Source organism: Amblyomma maculatum, chromosome 11 (assembly GCF_055883805.1).
Source record: "Amblyomma maculatum isolate TAMU_Amacu chromosome 11, ASM5588380v1, whole genome shotgun sequence".
Lineage (NCBI taxonomy): Eukaryota > Metazoa > Arthropoda > Arachnida > Ixodida > Ixodidae > Amblyomma > Amblyomma maculatum.
This window is the reverse complement of record NC_139354.1, coordinates 97830673-97850393: the sequence shown is the minus strand read 5'-3', so window position 1 is coordinate 97850393 and position 19721 is coordinate 97830673. Positions and strand designations below refer to the sequence as shown.

Sequence of the window (19721 nt, the reverse complement as noted above, 5' to 3'; positions counted from 1 at the left end):
GACTAGATGAGGTTGCGCGACTACCAGCCGCGCGACCAGAGGCTAGGAGCTCGCCACTACCGATGTTCACACTTGTGACTGTCGCCTTCTCGTTCGTCAGGCACAGCTGGGAGCGATGACAGCGAACGTCGGTAGCTCCCGCTTGCCAGACACTTCAGCTTTTTCAGGCAAGCCAGTACGCATGCCGCGCTCTCGTGTTTTCAGGAGAATGCCGACGACGAATAGACTGTGTCGATCACCGCGTGGTACCAATATAAAACGTTGCGCCTGCATGAAAAACCCATTTCTCAAAAGTTCACGGTGCTTACCGTATAGTCCGAATATCTTTCCAATCTCCTCCCAGGCCATATCCTTATCCCTGCCTTTGAATTCCGGGTGCCGCTTGTTGAAAAGGTAGGGGTATTCTTTAATTGCATTGAGAAGGTGCTCGATCGAGTACTCCGGGACCTCGCTGATTGGTGAAATGGTTTGCGACTAGTAATCGCGCGACTAGAAATTCGTGCAGTGCCCGAACGGCCCGCGGCAGTCGCTTTTCGACAGATGCGACCATTTGCGACTGCCGCTTTTCGACCAAAACGGTCGCGCGACCGCTGCTAGTCGCAAGTGTGAACGGGCCTTAACAGATACCACGCCTTTCCTTTCTTAAAGTCTTGTTTAACAATTTGCAATAAACAATATAAAAACTTGTTCTTGAAGTGGTTAGGTGTAGGTGTCCATGATGTTATAGTGTCCACCTAAAAGCAAAAAGCATCTTATGTTCCCAAAACCATAATTTAGCCGGCTGCGGTCGGGTTTGGTGTTCACCGGCTCGAATCCGACCGCCAACGGCTGCGCTTCGAAATTATGGAAAAACAACCGCGGATTGAAAGGTGGTGTTATAGATGCTATCGCCGGAACACCTACAGCTTTAGCTGTGAGCCTTCCTATGATTGACGCGCGCCCCAATGCGTTCGGTATCGCAATACCCCCTGCATTCTCTCTCCGTCTAAAAAACCTTCCTCTCCGCTCAACTTCCTTTTCTGACGGCGCTATCTCCATCCTGTGTTGTCGTCTAATGGCGTGCTCTTCAGTAGATGCTCTACAGTAGTACAGGCGTAATGAAGTAACTGAGGCGTGAAATCCAAGGAAAATACCTTCGGTTAAAATCCGTATCAAACATTTACCTCCAGCATAACCAGAAAATGAGATCTGCATGGTAATAAAAAAGTAGTACTTCACTACGGGGTGCTTTGCAAGAAAAGCGTTTCCGTCTAATATGAGCATTGAAATGTGGAAGTCAAGCACGACAGAAAGGTCAGTTGGTGAAGTCTTACGAATGATAGGCGTACCAGTTGCGACAGGGGAGACTTCTTCTACTCATGTACCTGTTATGCATGCGATTGTGTCGCTCGCCCTTTCGGTTGCTGAACAATGCTTATCGACGCCTTCTTTTTGCGCGTCGTGAAGTGTTGAAAGCAAACGTGGCAGCCGGATATCGCGCAAGTATAGGTAAGGCCGGCTTTCGCTCCGAGAACTCTATTCGACAGCCTCGGTCTTGTGAACTATGCCAGAATTTGCAAACGGTTTTGAGAGATGTCCTGAATGTACTACGTAAGCTGCAATATATCTCAGGGACCATTATCAAGGCATTACTAGCTTTAAAGAAAATATTATCAGGAACTTTTGAGCACACGCACCTTGCTGTACAAATGTTCAAATACAAAAGCTAATTAAGAAAAGCTTTATAGCCGGGCAATGTCTTCAACATACAATTATGGCCTTATTCTATAGACCACAAATTAATGCAAGGAAACCAGCCAATTAACGTTTAACGGAAGACCTTATAGCATTGATGATAGATGTGAATAAAAGAAAAATTGCACATAATTTTCTCACCTGGCCGTAAATATTTTTATTTTGAATTAGCCCATGGTCATACATCACAAAATTCTTGGCCCTGTAAATCTAAAAAATTCAAAAGAATGTATGAGGTGAAGAGTATACAAATTTATCCATATTTCGTCATGCAGAAACAAGATATCCGTTTGTGTGCAAAATAGTTCGTATTCTTAGTAACTTTTATGACTTCGGAATAGAACTGTATTGGGCCCGCGATAGAATGAAAAGGTTGGCGCAATTCGTGCCTAGTGCCTAGTAGACATTGCACGTTCCGAACCGCGACGTTTAAAGGCAATCCTCAAGAGATTTTTTTCCTAAATTATAATCGCCACTCTACAAAATGTAGTGTGCCTTAGGACTGAAAAGAATTGCTTTTACTGAGGTAACAGGATTGTCTTATATAAGTACTGCCATGAATCGTGACAGGTTTAGGATTTGGTTTTTAATGCAGGTGGAACTTTCTAAGACACTAGAGCCATGTATGAGATAATAATATAGCCGAGCAAATGTATGTATACCGCTTTATCTAAGAATAAGTAATATCTTTATTAAACTTTACCAAATTATGCAAAAATAAAACATTTCCACTTAGTCATAGCAAGAAATCGGGAACATCAGATACCTGTCTTCATTTTGCAGGCTTAAGAAATAACCTGACATCGTCCACTTCCATCTTACGTACATACTAGCGTTAGCAAAAGCCGAAATCGAATCGATATGTTTCGTTTAAGACTAATTGATCTGCGAACAAAATGAAGAAAGCACCAGCAATCGACGTAATAACCTTGCCTCCAACCTAAATATTTTTCACACACTCTTCTCTTCCGCCGGTATTCATTTCATCGAAACATTCTTGCTAATGGAGAAAACCACAAGGCACTAAAAGCAATTACTGAAACGAAGAAAACAATCATCATTCATAACTGCTTTTGCTTGTTTCTGGCATTACATTTTATAATCACACGCAAATTTTGCATTAAGTCTAACTATACAAGGGAAAGTATTGGGAACACAAATCAAGAAATACAGCTCCTGGAGGTTCTTTGCGGATTGTATAGGTTATTGTTAACAGCTCATATGAACGGAATGTGCTTTTCTTCCTCTGCGAATAAGAGGCTTGTGTACCTGTAACAGCACTGACAGCGAGAACGCAGAAATGCAGTCATATTTGATTCAGAATGTTTTCTGTATTTTGTGTAGTTTTGATTACTTTTATGTTCTCTAATTCTTAATCAGGTTCGCCTAATATGCAGCTGCAGCAATGCTTATACATCTCAATGGGAACCAATTGGCCCCCTTCGCAGCTGATCACTTCACCAGGTATGTAAAAAAGCAGCCTGTCCATACGCCTCACTGGCCGACGTAGCCTCCTTCATTTTGAAACGATTCGTCCTTCACGGCGCATCTCGCGAACTGCTCAGCGACAGAGGACGCGTCTTCTAATAAGGCGTAGCCAAAGCTCTGCTTAGCAAGTGCAACGTCATTCATTGATAAAGCACCGCCTGCCATCCGCAGATTAACTCTTTATTGAACGAGTTATTCGTACGCTTTGCGATATGCTTTCTAACTACGTATTCTCCGACTAATCAAACTGGTATCTCGTTCTTCCACATATCCTCTACGCCTACAATGCTGCAGTGCAGTCGAATACTGGCTTCTCTCAGTCCTAAGCTCTTTACGGCCGCCACCTTTCTGCTCCACTTGATATTCTCTCGTACCAACCAGATGCATATCAGTATACTCCACTATCGCAACCTGCCTGACACTCTGTTGAGTGTCGCCAAATTGTCCGCTCCCTCACCACTGACACCCAGTATCACCAGACATCACGCCACAACCGTCATCAACGACTCCACACTTTTTCTCTTGGAGACTCGCATGGCTCATGATTTCATGCAGTAATCCGTATCTCCAGAAACCTTTATACCAAGTTTCATGGTTTTTACGGAGACGTCGAACGCACCACGTCGGTTAATTATCAGATGGAAGCTCTGACACCCACTGCGGATCTTCGCCGGCAAGAAAGTGAGACTGTTCATGTCCAGTGCCTTAAACCGTGTAATGACTCTACCATCTTGCGGACGGTGTAATGCGCCAGCATGACGGCTCTTCTCCGCGGGGCAATTAGAACGAGGAATAAGTTTCTTGAAGAACGTCTGAACGTTATAGTGAGCGGTATTACGATCGCTTCTGTGTGTTCTCGGACATGACCTGTCTGACCACGGACCGCTGCCGTCACTGCCCGAGTTGTCCTATTGCCTTCTAATAAACCTTCAAGTAACAATTAAAAAAATTATAGCGCACTCCAGAATCGGCATTGTCGTAATGCGAAAGCTCGGATGCTGCTGTTGGTTGTTTTTGGTTGCTTCTAGTTGCTTAATTCACTTCTTGTTTACCTATTGTAGCCTTTGCTACTTTCACATTATGTGCCAATTTCTTCCTATGCCCTTTTTCGGCTATACTTCTTTGTTGCGTGACGTCACATCCTTGACATCGTATTAATTGACTTCTTGTTTACCCGGTTTAGTCTTTCATGCTTTCAAATTGAGTGCCAATCCTTTCCTATGCCCTTTTGTGGCTCGACTTCAGGTTGCGGGACGTCACATGCTTGACGCCACCTAATTGACTGATTTATTTAACTATTTATACATTCAAATGTGATGCCAAATCATTGGCTAATATTTCCCTTTTCCTTTTAAAAATTTTGTCTATAATTAATTACCTAACTAAAGTATTGGCCAAATATGTTTAGGACAACAGTACGTCACCTTCTATCGATTTCAACCACTCATTAACCTGTATCACTTCTCAATTACTCACAACCATTGCGGACACCATATTGCGGACCGTTCGGTGGACGCTTTCTGCGGAGAGATATTTGTTAAGATAGAGCTGTAATGCTTTCGCATTAATAATTGTTCTTAATGGAGAGAGTGCCGTTTACGCTGCCGTACTGCCCAGTCTGATTATCTAATGAACTCAAGCACTTTGATTTTATGAGCGCTCTGATCCTCATCTTTCGAGAACTAGCAAACGTAGAATTTAGATATAGAGAAGGAATGCTGTTACTGGATTCATAAGCATCACTTTGAAGCGCAATATTCACGGCATAATTCTCAAGCATTTACTGAAGCAGAAGAAATAAATGTAGCTGGTTGATTGTTTTAAGTAACGGATCGAAATCAATTTTTTGACACGCGGTAGTTTGAAGAAAGGTCTCGAAATTCAAGCTGGAATGTAAGCCATTTGTGTATATAAGCTCAACAGCTTTCTCCTTGTTATAAGGTAACAGGTTTTCATGCATAAAAAGGCATCAGCAAATAAAGTGTCTAGTGCATCAAGTCCACAGTTTTACTCAAAATTTTGCTCTCACCTGTACAAAGTGCCGCAGGTTTTGAAACGATGTACCGATGGGAGCGTGGGACAAAATTACTGGAGACCTCGTCTGAAAAAAAGCTATTTTTTATTTAGACAAAATCAAATTTGAATCCGAGTTTTTTTAATTTATTATTGTAATTCAATCGCTTTCCCCAGGAGTGATTAGCACCGTTTGTCTCTTCATTTACTAACGATCCGAATATTTGATTTAAAATATTCACCACCAAGATTTACCAACTCCCATCGAGTGCAACCAAGATATCCATTGGTAAAATACATTTTCGGTATTTTGGTATTTGGTATTTTGGTACTTTGGTATTTTGGTACTTCAATGAGCGCGATAAACTAGAAACCTGAATGATTTGTATCACTGGAAACCTTGTCACATGACTGACATTACTCGCTGCTGAGGAGGCTTCAATCTCTATGCCTAAAATGATTTTTGGCACTCTTTGCGCAGCAACAATCGAATTAAATACAGATTATCCATTGACGTTGCTGTAACATAACGCTATAGTTATACTAAGACTAAATGTATAAATTATTAAATTTCTAAAAACTTTTTGCGCCCAAGGTTTACTTGCTTGAATGATCTTACGTATCATGCTTGGTATTTTGTACCTTCTAAGAGCATTCTGATGCCCTCTACCTTCTCAGTAAAAAGAGAACGATTGAATATAAAATTCAGAAGTCAAATGATCACTTTGTTGACTTTACTACTAACTACAGGGGCGTTGATATAATTACAGGCTACCTTGTGATGTTTCATAGCCAAAACACCAATCTTGTAAACACAATGTCAAGGACGAAAAAAACGCCCTTCTTTGGTAGTTGTTATTGATGCTGATTATTGCTTCTCTCTTACACAAGAAAGATCAAGTGCAACTTCTGCCCCAAACCTCGTCCTCTTTGTGTGCATTAATGGCAGAACATTGTACAACAACATTTTCGTTTAAAGAGGGATGCATATCAGCTATATTTGATACTGCAATATGAACGTTTTCTAGGACTACACGTTGTGGTCTCCAATGCAAATCATCAAGAGTTGGGTTAATTTTACGTTTGGGGAGGCAAAAATGTTTTCTTATTAGCGTTCTCAGCAAGTTTTACTTTCTCGTACATCGCCCCTCATTGATTATCAGTATAATTTAAAGAAATTGGCAGCAGCATATGTTCCTCTCTAGCAGTAGATGCAATAGCGCGTTTAAATTCAATCTTCATTTCTCGAAATTCTGGTATCAATGAACTAGAGCAATGTTTTGCAAAGAGACGTATTTACCTGGTTTTGATTGGGGAATGAAAGGGTCTGTATATCGTACTCTCGTCAGGTACCTCACATTATAATTAACGGCATGAAATTAGAAGTTGCTCATATAGTTAGAATATCTATCGAAAAGCAGCATCCAATCCCTAGCAGATGACTGATTAGTGGAAAGAGAAATGGCATGACACCAATCGTTTGACATCCCGCCCGTATTTTTCCGAAGTGTTGTTCTTAATGCTTGGTTAAGGCAATGCCCACGCATATGGGAATGAACGAGCCATGTACGCTCTGCACAGAAGGTAATCTAGGCCATCTTTCCATTGAAGAGGCACGCTCGTTATCATGTAAGTAAAAAAAAATTCTAGTCACTTACTGACACTTCCGGTGCACTATTGCGAGAGCAGTGGTGTTAGTGTAGCTGTGCGAATCTGTTACGGTCTTCCTTCTGTGGCTGAAATATTTGCTAAATCTGCATGTTGGTTTGGCCGCTCCTAGCGGTTTGCGTGGCCAAGTAGTAGTCCATGCTGATGAACACGAATTATCTCTAAAAGCCCCGTTGTTGCGGTTCCGCTTGCAGAACCGTAGGGCGTAAATGCCTCATTTGTAAATTCACATTCTTTTGCTGTAGATCTATGTACTGTGCTCAGTTCTCAGCGCTCCGTCACTCCCCTTCCGACCTCCAAGAGAAGCCGGCGCATTACTCACCGCTCTAACTGTGCGTCTTTATTTCTTCGCCACATATCCTAACATCTGTGAAGGAGGAGGAAGTTGATGTGTAGGCTCGCTAAATATACCGCTATAGGAAAAAGGAATCCTGCCGTTTAACAAAGAGGAGTGCTCAATCTGCGCTGATGTTTCCCATGCATTCACGAGATTTGAGATAGATGTTTAAGAAAGTCCGAAATGTTTAATCGTTTATTTGTCTGCCCTGACGGTCAAAATCAACGCAAAACGTTTGATGCCAAACATAAAACAAATGACTGCGTTTGGGTGACTCCCTTACGCGTTTCCTAAATGGTAGGTCACCTTTTACGGTGACCTAGGCTCTAATGCCATTCCCTTCGTTTCAAGCAAGTATATGTCCTGGTATTACCGATGAACCACGAAGGAACATTTTTGTTTATTCATTTTAGAGATGCACCTTTGAGGAAGGAGAATGTCATGAAAGGGAAATTATTGCAGGTAGCTCGTAGGACTGGCCAATTCAGCTACTACTCCGGCAAATGCAATTATTGCACCTCTAGAGAGCATTGAAAGTAATGTGTTTATCATGCGCAAATTTACACGAGAGCCTCTGTGATTGCAATAATCTAATCGAACCGTACTGAAATATTATATGCGCAGGAAAATACCTGATGGCCAAGAATACCGTTGCATATTGAGGCCGTGCAGGCGTCTAGGGTTTCCATTCAGTGGTCGTTAACGTTGAACGCAGTGCCTTACCTTGTTAAACTGCTGGGGACTGCTGAGCAGTGGCAATATGTAGAGCAAAGAACACGGCATTCCTTGAAATACGTTGCAGAAAGATTCCAGGAATTCTCTCGGAGGGTCAGGAAGATAGAGATAGCCGCTGTTTCCGAAGGGGTCAACAAGAAGCTGTGAAGAATATATTCTGAGCATAAGAGAAAAATAAACCGTTGCGCATCTAAATTATCTGGCCCCTTGTTGATAACGTTTTCTGGTACAGCAGTTTTGGGGAGGTTAAATATACCTTTTATTTTCGGTGGTAAGTGGTAAACATGAGAATAGGATGTCTAACTGGCCAAAAATGATTTCTTGAACAACATATTGAGTTCGTGTTATGAAAAATAAAGCCTGAATCTTAGAGACTGTCTCAAATATTGATATTAAGTCCCAATTGCGAAATATTTGCTCATCTACTACCTTTGTCAACTATAGGTCGTCGAATGTTGCAATCGAAGGAAACTAATTGTCCAATAAAATACTATGCTCTAAATTTGCTACAATTACTTTTGAGATGACTGCTTGTGTTACGTGGGCAGTGAATAAATTCCACAACACTGTTGCTGTTTTACTTCCTGCAAACTTAGGTTGCAGTACATCATGGTCATTACAGAAATATCAAAGTCACTCTTGCCGCATTACATGGACCAGAAAAGGGTGTTCAATATACAAATATCAAAGTCAATCTTTCCAAAAAGCACCATGTTTAAAAGCGCTGAAGCGTTAAGGAAAACAGCATATGATAACTCCAGCCGGGTAATATTAAACTGTGAAGCGCATTTAAAGGAACAGTTCTGCGTTCTATTGCATTTTGGATGCATTTTCCGCTTTGGGCCACCTTTGAAAGTTTTTGTCAATGAAGGCTAGTGTAGCTTGTAAATTCTTATCTAAGAGGAGGCAAATAAGCTTTTTTATTTTGCGTGCTTGCTCCTACTCTTGCATTCCGTGTCTATTTAGACACACAGAAGCGAGATTTGGCATCAAAAATGACGCTCCTAGAGAGCGGACTTTTTCTGTGGTTTAACTGCTGTACTTGAAGCTCCACCGAGAGTCGTATAATAAAAGGTCCCAATAATGGCCAAGCAACTAAAACTGCCGATTTAAGTATAACTAAACTGTTGTTTCTGAAACGAGTTTTTGGATAACTTCATTTTTTTGATTTGCAGCCCCGTTTGGCAGTGCATCCAGCACCGAAAGATGCTGAAGTGAACTATGCGTGCGCAGACGAAAGCAAGGATTGTTTTGATGTATGCGGAAAGTCTTTCTCTCCAGTCAAGTGTCGAAGTTATGCTCTTTAAAGGTCAACATTTGACGCAAGTTTAAAAGCAAAATTTCTGTAATTTCTATAGGAATGTCTCTAAAGTAACTTTTACTTGTGACATTTTGACTTCTTTTACCTTCTGTATATGTAAGAATTGTGTAGGTTTCCACTGAGTGCATTGTAACCATGCACAGAATCGTTCGAGATTTTAATTTCCTCTATTATTTAAGGATGTACAATACACGTCAAGAATAGAACCACACCCATCTCATAGCATTGTTTATCAACGTTCCACTGGGAACCGATAATGCAGTCCAGATACTAGAAGCATTCAATTCCAAATTGTTTCTAAAAATTATTAAAAGAGATCAATATCTTGCGAAGGTATTATAATTCATGCGGCACAGCTCAGTCTGCAGAATAACCACTGCAGGCTATCTTTCATTTTAAACAGTAATGTGTCATACGTAAGAAATGATTTCAAGTTTGTGCGAGGTTTTAAAAGACGTCACGATGCTAAGAATAATTACCTTTCTTCTTTTACTGATTTTCTTTAAAGATTTTGACTTACGTCTCATTTATACAGCTAGTCTGAATACGGGACATCTTAAGGTGTCATAGCATCTCGTTAAAGAATGCCAGTCTTTCTTCTTATTTAAAGCTCTTCCATTCACACTGAACACAAAATCCAGAAACATTTCGCGGATAAATCAACACCGACTGATGATCTCCTCGCGCACGAAGACTAATGTCATAATTCCGTTCATTTTCTGCCCTAATGAATAACCTTCGACTCCACTTCTCTGTTAGTTACGAGATTTTAGCAACGGGCGTAAGAAGATATATGCTCTTATATTTCACCTATTCTTAAGAGAATTTTCCTCATAATTCGATGCATCTTCACTTTACACTTGTTCACTTGTTAATAGAACATCGGGAAGCTTGTTTCATAGTGCAAATGATGAATTGATTCCTTCGAAGTAGCAGCTCCACCCTTTTGACACCAGCACTTGCTTCAAATTAGTAGAACATGTGATGTTTTTGCAATTAGTTGGTTTCTAGCATCTCCGCTCGGCATGGTGTTTGGAAATCATACTCATATAAAACTCAGCTAGGGTCTCGTAAGAATAAACAATAACATCTTAGTCCGCCACGGCCTACGGCCTACCTATTTGCAATCTAGTATTCAGCAAGGTGCCTCAGGCTTCTATTCCCCGAGCTAAAAGAAATAACTTTTCAGTGTAGTACTCTGAAATGGATTGAATCTGTCCTGACTAATCACTTCTAATTTGTTACAGTGAGAAATAAAACTTCTCGCTTACACCTTTCTGCACTGTATCGCATAAGGATCTGTGATTGAACCCCTTTTACTCATTATCGTGATAAATAACATTTCATCCATAATAAGCTCCAATATTTTGCAGATGATTGCGCTATTTCCGACAGATGTAACTAAAGCATTTTCATGAGTTTTGAAAATAGATCCAACTGTTCTATGAAACTTGTCTAGCGTATGGGAAAAGAGCTGAAAACTAACATGTGTAAAATTATCGGTGTATCTCAGACAGATAAGGTTCGTCACGTTACTGCATAAATATTAATGCTTTAGAATGCCTTATCTCAGAAAAAATAATTCGGCGTTATGAAGCATTGAAACTGCCCGGGATACCAATATATATATTATTAATACTGTTAATCGCATGCCCCTTCACCTTCGCAGTAGTTTCTGCTCTGTTCCATCTTGCCTAAAACATCTGTTCTGTATACACAAGTACGGCCGGAACTCGAGCACATGTCATCACAATGGGACACGGCTAATATGAGTTTATAAAATTCTTTTGAAAGTGTTCAACATAATTTGACTTCCTATATTCTTCTTACGTAGGACTGAATAGCCTGCACGTCAGCGATCAAAACTAGCCCTCTCCTTCGTCTCTACCATTGTGGCTGAAAACTTCACCTTTAAAGCCATATAATAAACCTTTTGCCAATTTTGTGCTTATAGCGAGCTAATTACAAAGTCACTTTGTGTTCCCATCGTATTCACAACATTCCAAAGTCGGTATTTGTTGCTCTATAGAAACATGTTTTCAAGCAAATACTCCTGTGACATAAAGGGAATAGAACAGCCTTGCCAGTAAAGTTTCGTTGGCGATAAAGTAATCTTTCGCCGTTCTTTAGCTACAGCTTTATATTCGGAGAAGTTTGTTTCTATAACGATTTCCTGCCTTCAATGCTACTCTGTATTACATTGTTACCGCTTTACTTTCTGATGCCCATGGATTTGACAATAAATAAATAGAAAATAAAAGCTTGCCATTTCAGCTGCTTCAAATAAACAGAAAATGCATATAGGAGCTAAGATCGGTACTACTGAAGGAAAACATTGCTTTCATCTGACTTCATTAGCTTTGACTGAACTTGAACGATTATGAGAAGGGTAAAAGGAAAAGATTGAGACCAGGGGAACAAGCAAATATTCTTATGAATGTACACGGAATGCGCAATAGCCAGCTTTTTGTTCTCAGTATGAATTGGCGTATAGGAAAAGGCACAAACCAACCGCGATATATGCAAGTTGGGGTTATAGAAGCTAATAACAGCTAGAAGGCTAGCAAAAAAAGCGGCAACCATTTTTGTTACAACAATGATGCTTCAAGCAATTTTAATAACATCAGAGAAGGAGATATTACACTTTATGCCTACTTTTCACGCTCTACTGCAATCCTATTAAAGACTATTAAGAAGAAGATTTGGTCAATGTCAGCATGTGCATTGTGGCGTCTCAGTACATAGTCATGATGCCTTGTGCCACGAAACACCTATTTTAACTCTTTTTTTTTCTCCTTTCGTGGTGCTATGCAGTCCTATACGTTGCACTATTATATATAAAAGATTAATCATGACGTATACCGTGTATACACAATTAGTAAGGCAACGCAGCAGCGTGGTATGTAAAATGCATAAAGGCGTTACATCATCGGGGCGGCGTTCACTAAATAGACGTAAAAATAATGCCAATGAATACATTACTTCCTGATGCAAACTTTGAGCGCAGCTCATCAGCTGTTTCACCTTTTCGATAGATTGAGGCAAATATTTCGAGCAAGACACGTATGTACAATTACAGACTTTTTTAATTTTTCACGCGTATTCCTTCAAGAAACAGTCCACTAACAGTTTCTGACTGTCATGAAGGATGTTTTGGGGTCGAAGAAAAGAAAGCAATTAAGTTGTCGGGAGGTTACAGGAGGCAGCACGAGGGCCCATGAGAACGTTGCGTGGCGAAAAAAACTGATGCCACAAGCTACAGACGAGAAGAAATCATCTTCGCAAATGTCTTGCAATCCAGATGACGAGTGAGATAGTGGAATCATATTTTATTTCAACGGACAATAAGTGCGTCAACAAGACTTCTCTTGTTCTTTCAAGCAAAGAGGTGTCTTTTTTGAGTGATTTTTGCCCAGCATGTGAGCCCAGGGGTTGTTTCACGTGAATGTTTCGTTTTCTTCATGTTTGTTTTTCTGGGCCTTGGAGTAAAGGGCTTAGGCATAGCTGTGAGTCAGCGCTTGTACTGTGGCTTTCTTTTATCTTGTCCTTTGTCTTCGTGTTTGTGCTGTTGAAATTAATAATGAATCGGAGAAGACTGTCGCCGCCACGAAGGAAGACGATGAGGGGGGTACACGCAGCGGCAAATGGTGGCGGCAGGAGTGCACGCAGCAATCGGAGAACACTCGCAGTCGCCGCCACGCAGAAAGAAGTGGAGGGGGAAGGGAGGGGGGTTTGAAGCAGCGCGCGCTGCTCCAGCTGCGGAGCTGGTTATAAGAGGCAAAGCAGACGGTGGTGGCGACGCCGACGGCACTTGGACTACTAGTCCACCTATGCCACGGTATATATCTACTTAATGCATCTTACTCCACTTAGATTTTTAGCTAATGTTCGTAAGCAGCCTTAAGTGGCCTCAGGAGCATTCGTACTCCTCACACTTTCAGGGCGAATTTCTTCTTAACCGCAGTTTAAGCACATGTGTTACTCACTCAGGTACTGCTGTAGTGTTTTAATAGTAGGGTTTGTCTTGCTAGAGATTTTAACATAAGGAGGGATGAGATTTTATTTTAATATTTTTCTGTAATATATAGCTCGTGAAATTTGTGTTGCCTTGCCATCAACCCTACATGACCTAATGTTTGCAAATGGATAGTACCTAGCATCTTTTATGTGGCGCATGCCTTCGTAGCGCAGCCGAGCGGATCTGAATTGCGGAGGCTATTCGTGGTAATTATGAATAATATGACGAACCTCGGCCTAATAATCGGCATAATCAGAAATTTGCACAGGTGGCTGGGATAATGCAAACATGGATGCTTAAATCTCTAAACCTGCATCTGAAACTTTTTCGGTGTCTTGGGGTAGCTCTATCAGATTATATAATTTAGGCAGCACGTCATAATCAAGCAATAAATAGTGATACGAATAATAAAAAAAGGAACCGCACGGACGCAGTATACTTCGCGGCACTTAAAATATATATTGTATACATATATTCCTTGCAGTGTTAGCGACATGTACAACAATGAATACCTTCAATGCTCACTGGAATCATATAACGTAATTGTCTCAAGTAGATTTCAGAGAGGTGTTACAAATGTCAGAGTCCTAGGTAAAAGACAACACATGAAAGATTATCATAATCTCTTCAAATTTACTTTTCAAAGCATTTTGGCTGGTCGATATTTCGAAACTATTCTAAGCATTGATTGCATGGACAAACTGTCAGTGGAGAAGATAAAGATTTCCTTCACAAGGAACTGAGCGAACTTTTGGCGCCTAGGTAACATTTTGTACAATAGCTTTTTGAACGCTTTTAAAAGACCGGGTACATAAACAATTTTCCCACATCCTTTGGGTAAGCTTGAACACTTCGGTATGCGTCTCAGAGAACTAAATCAGGTTATATGATGAGGGCTCTCGAGAAAACTTCTTTGACCATACAATAGACTATACGATATAAGCAGCTGGTAACGTGGTAACCTTCACTGAATACAAATAAAGCTGCGTAAATGTTAACTTTGGACAAATAATAAACCTAGTGGTTTCCATTACATATTTAAATTTTTCATTCGACCCCAATGTTTGTCAAGCCAAGAATTTAGAATTAAATATTAGTATGTACACAATATTATTATTTTATTAGTATATTACCCCTGTAGAATAAACATCTCTGCATGTCACTCTCTCAGTACAACATTTTTTGTTCTCTTTAAGACACTCCGCCTTCTTAGGAGGATGATTGCATTTACCTTGGAAACCTTCTATAATGAATTGGAATGATACTTGTCCAGAGGGTTTCATAAAACTTTTTTTGATACCTGGTTCGCGAAAGCGATGCTAAAAAAGCGACTCTTTACACTATAGGCATAGTATAAACGCACCCCTGAACCTCGCTTCATTTCTGGACGAAATTATGAAAAGACAAAATAACAAGTGCTGTTTTCTTTATTGACATATTTTCATGAAGAATGTATCTTTCGGGTGTAGAATATTAAACACTAATAGGTTTTAAAGTTCAGCTCATAAACTATTCTTATTCGAGTGTTATACAGTTTGACGTTCTCTTTTGAGGATCCAGGTTTTATAAATAATATCTGACGCATTCATGCCACGCCAGCCCTCAAGGGGCGCTGCACAGCAACATGCCCTAGGGTATATAAAACAAATAGAACTCACGAATAATATATCCGAGATGGCTATTAACAGCGGAAAAGGAAAACCAATATGAGTCAGATTTGCAACAGGAGCGTATCCCATTAAGACATCCACCTGCGAGGTAAAGTTTCAGATTATTAATTATGAGCATCTGTCGTAAATAGGAAAAACATTTGATCTAGCTCAGGTCAACGCATGAACCGAAACTTCTGTTGATCGGACTGTACCTGAGGATGCGGCTGAAAACATTTTAGCGGTCTTGTACATGGGGAAATATTTGCACATACGCATTCATTGTATTTCATTCATAGAATAACTACACTTAATTCAACGCTACCACACGGAATACGCTGTAGTCTAAATAATGATTCGCATTCAATCCTTCTGCTTAAATAATAACGACTTTCTTCGAGATTATATCTGATGATTTGGTTCTGAGTTTTATAGATAGTGCATATAGTTCCTATATTCTGGCTGTCACCTGTTGTCACTCAATTGGTAGCCTTCCATGTATATGCATGATTCATACAGTGCAGTTAACATCACCTAAAGAGAACGTGACATGTAGACCAAGATTAAATAATAGCAAGGAAGAGGTTGATACATTTCTTGTGATACAATGTTAAAACAAAAGATGCGGTGATAATTTGATTTTGATGGGATTAAATATGCTTACCTGGCTCCGTGACATTTCAAGAAGTAATGTGTTCCTGCTCAAACAGTGCTTTTACAGTGTTTTACTTTTACATAAAATGCCAACTCAGCAGTTACGATTATGTACCAGTGGCATCTAAAGCAAATTTTCTAATACAGAAAGAATAATTCAATCATAATATTATTAGGGTACGCAGTCTTGGAGACGACGGCGAAGTGTTGGAGTATAGTGACAAACACCGACGCTGAAGCTAGGTTGTGTTGGTGCGCCGATTGTGCTCCTAACGGCGAACTGTTGCGGCTACAATGGAGTGTGCTTCGTAACATTTTGCTAGAGGTGCGGTGTGCATCACCAATTTCACAATCTGGATCTCTTTTCTAGAGGCTGCCACCGTGGTGCAAGCGTAATGCTGTCTGGCGCAGCCCTTTCTACAGCGGTACAACTAGCGCCAACTGTCGCCGTGGCGCAGCTTCATAATCCGGGCACCTTTTGCGGCCCCGATGACGTCGACACCGAAGACTGGCTCGCTATGTACGAGTGGGTTAGTAAACATAACCAATGGGACGCAACCCTGATGCTTGCAAACGTCATTTTGTGCCTGGCGACTGCGGCGCACGTCTGGTTTGAGAGGTACGAAGAAGATATGACATTCTCTAATTTGTGCAAAGAGAACCTTCGGGGTTCTTTGCCAAGCCGATCGGACGCAAACTTGGGGTTTAAAAGGACCTAGCATCGCGAACGCAGTAGTCGACCGAATCATATATCTCCTACATACAAGGCATCCTAGCTGTATGCCGCTAGGTGGACAGCGCAGCGTCCGTGTCTGACAAAATGGACCATATCGTAAAGGGCATTGCTGATCACGCTTTGGACCTCCTCCTTTCCAAATACTGTACGAGGCGACTCTGTCCTCGCGGTATGTCGGAGGTGTGAGCAAGCTAAACACCGTCATATTGATCCCCGCTTAGCCCGCTTGCAAAACACAGCTGCTACATCTTCGTGTGCAGATCTTTCAACACTTCAGCAACTGTCGCATCAGCAAATTTGACCAGGAGCGTTCGCAGCAAGTTGGAGGCTATGATCCCTGCTTGCCTTTATACATGAGCCGGCGGACGCTACTATAGCTCTGATCCAAGCTGCCTTTCGACAAGAATTCGCGAATGTGGGCCTTACTGCAAACGTAAGCCTAAGCTCTGGTCAGCTGTCCACACAGCCACCTGTCCAGCACACAATTTCAGTGGTAGCTGCTGAAGCTCCTATTGCCCCCTTCCCGACGCGATACCGCTATTGCTAACGCAACCCGGAACAATGGCGAACCTCGGACGACCGACCCATCTGCTTCAACTGCTCACGTGTCAGCCACAGTTCTCGCCAATGCCGCAGCCGTTGGGTTCCGCCACCTCGACCTAACTACTACGTGATCGCAGCGAAGCCTACAAACCATACCTAAACTCTCTCCATGATTTGCCCTCTCGTGATTCTTCCCCTCCCTCTTCGTGATACACCCCGCAACAATATATTACACTATAAATACATTATGATTCTAGCTGTAAAAACGAACTGATTAATCACATGACATAATATTTTTATACCCGCGGGAGATTTATCAGCCGATAAAATTTATACACCAAAAATGTTCGCTAATGGCAGCAGAATTCCGCCATTTGTCTAGCATCTGTGATATAAAACCCGAAGTCAATACCAGCTACAGAAACCCTTTTAGCAATACAATTAACATGCTTCGCACAATATATCTTGCTGTATTACACAATACTTACTTAATATGTACGAATAGGCAGCGGAATTCTAAATTCCTCAATAGCAGTAAAACTCTAAAATGCCTCTTTGCACTTCAAGAATTTTTGCGCTACGATATACAAAGATACACAGATGCGTGTGGAACGTTTTGAATGTAACCCTGTTATCAATAAACCTTAGATGTCAGTGCGCGCTTTTCCTGTGTACGGGGTTCCTGCTTTCTTGTGTATCTGTATATCGTAGCGCGAAAATTCTTGAAATGGTAAACCAACTAGCCCCTATTGCCGCTTTGCTTCCTCTTTGCATACTACGCTGAACCCCTTTTGAATAGCGCACCTTGTCGTTGTACTCAGGCCTCGTGGAGAGAAGTATTAAGCTTGCAGTGAAACCTTGGGAATAGCCAAGCAGAGCCACCTTGGCTGCCTTAGTGGCATTTCGAACGAGGTCGATGGCCGCAGCGACGTCCAGCCTGCCAATCTCATCAAAGCTGTGAGAAAAATGCTTGTAATGAGACACGCTGGGGATTAGTGGTTGTTCAATTACAAGAAAAAAGCAAGGACGTCTAATGCCACATTAATGAATAGTACTTTGCACAAAATGAAATAATCAGTGTCACACATCTCAAACCAGGAGAATACTCTGAATAGGTAGCTGACTGTGTTATTATTGGCACTTAAACTATTCCTGTCAAGAAGCACTTTTCTAACAGAGAGATAAAGGCGGTCGTTAGCAGACCTCTCATGAATAGCAACTCATGAATATTAAAATTACGTAAGAGGGAATCCATTTGGCGCGAATATTAAGCAAATTTAGGCTATCGCGCCATGTGCACTGGTCCTTACTATCAGTCCTGCAGTAGCCCATCCTCGCGTACTCTGCTTGCCTTGGGGACAGCATGTGCCGCTGTTCGCTTCTACCGCCGACACCTAGAACAAGACTTTGCAACCTTTGTAAGTTTAGTGTCATCGGCTGAATGCAATTATTTGCGTCTGGGCGTTTTGGAAGAGCACGTCAGTTGGCGGAGGTATTACTCTGAATTTGTTAACCGCACCTCTTAGTGTATGCACCTATCCAAATTATAAAACCCTGTACGTTTGTACTTAAAAGCTGATAAATGCATTTCATGGCAACAAGGAGCTTCTTCATAGGTAAATCTTTAGTAATGGAAATGAATTACCATCATATGTGTTATCATTACATGCATGAAATTTGATGTCCGCAACGTTCATAACTTATTACACCCAAAACCTTTGCCGTGCCTCAAATGCCGGGATTTGAATATCAATGACGATCTATCTCAAAACCGCTTCTATAAGAGGCACATAAACTAAAAGCTTTAACTCTAAAAACAGTACTTCCTTTCCACAAAGCCACAAGTTCTCTCAGATATATCTTGATGACTTCTCTTGCAGTCCTTTGATGTTCTAAAACATGTATGCTATAATTCTGTTTTAAAAGTATTTATGTCTGCCACAGACAATTAGCTCTGTACTCTATAAAAAATTGCATAACTTAATAACTGCTGGAGTAAACGCAGTGACAAGAGATACTTGCAGATGATAACCTTCGATCAGTGCTCAGTGGTGTAATCTGCGATGGTATTACTGGGATCGACGATTTCTAAGCACTGCCGATGGCCCCGATCCGTTGAAAGTAGAAATCAAAAGGCTATGTTGTGACGGTTATTACGACTGTGTATCTGGAAATGCGCCATCTGAATTCAAGCTGAATATTGCATAAACCCCTGGTCTTGCACGGAGTATTCCTACGTTTTGTTCCACCAGAGAGTCGCCGAGAGAACTGTCGGAACGATATGGGAGCAGACTTCATGAAAAAAAAGGTAGCGGACAATACAACCTTTTCAAGCATTTTTTTAGCTGCCTTCTTGAAAATTATGTAGCCCATTGGTTGATCCTACCTGCAGCGCCTTATGTGTCATATGTGCTTCTAGAAAAGAAATCAGACTCCACTACTGTTCTAGCTTTATAAAAGCAAGATTTGCACCTTGTCCGTCTGGCAAAAAGCAACTAGCCAGCAAGCTAGCCTGCTCAAACTCACTTGCTCTGGAGCGACATTTTGGCTCCCGGATAGGAGGCATAAGCCTTATGTTTGTCAGGATTCATCAAGGCGGGCTGAATTTGAGCTATCTCTTGAAGTGAGCAAGGACGCATTAATTTCTTGGAATAGGGCTGATCCGGACTATCATCGTGATCAACGGGATGTTTCGCTATTCAGTCATTTTCCTCACTAAAACAAGGTTTATTTATGTACCATTAAATTGGCTTGTTTTCATTCCCAAAGGTCAAAGATTCAGTGCTTCTTTAACCAAGAAACAAAGGAAACTACCAGATTAATCC

General features: G+C 41.2%; 1 protein-coding gene across 1 annotated transcript in view; it reads right to left on the bottom strand.

Moving 5' to 3' along the window:
* The window catches only part of LOC146174469 (lipase member N-like), a 41404-nt gene that overhangs the window by 3611 nt on the left and 18072 nt on the right, over nt 1-19721 (bottom strand). Inside the window, exons 4-8 of the mRNA XM_084585402.1 lie at nt 17701-17851; nt 14973-15065; nt 7964-8116; nt 5252-5323; nt 1876-1944 (exon numbers count right to left, since the gene is read on the bottom strand). Of these exons, the coding sequence (XP_084441528.1) occupies nt 1876-1944; nt 5252-5323; nt 7964-8116; nt 14973-15065; nt 17701-17851 (538 nt within the window). The remainder of the gene's footprint in view (nt 1-1875; nt 1945-5251; nt 5324-7963; nt 8117-14972; nt 15066-17700; nt 17852-19721) is intronic.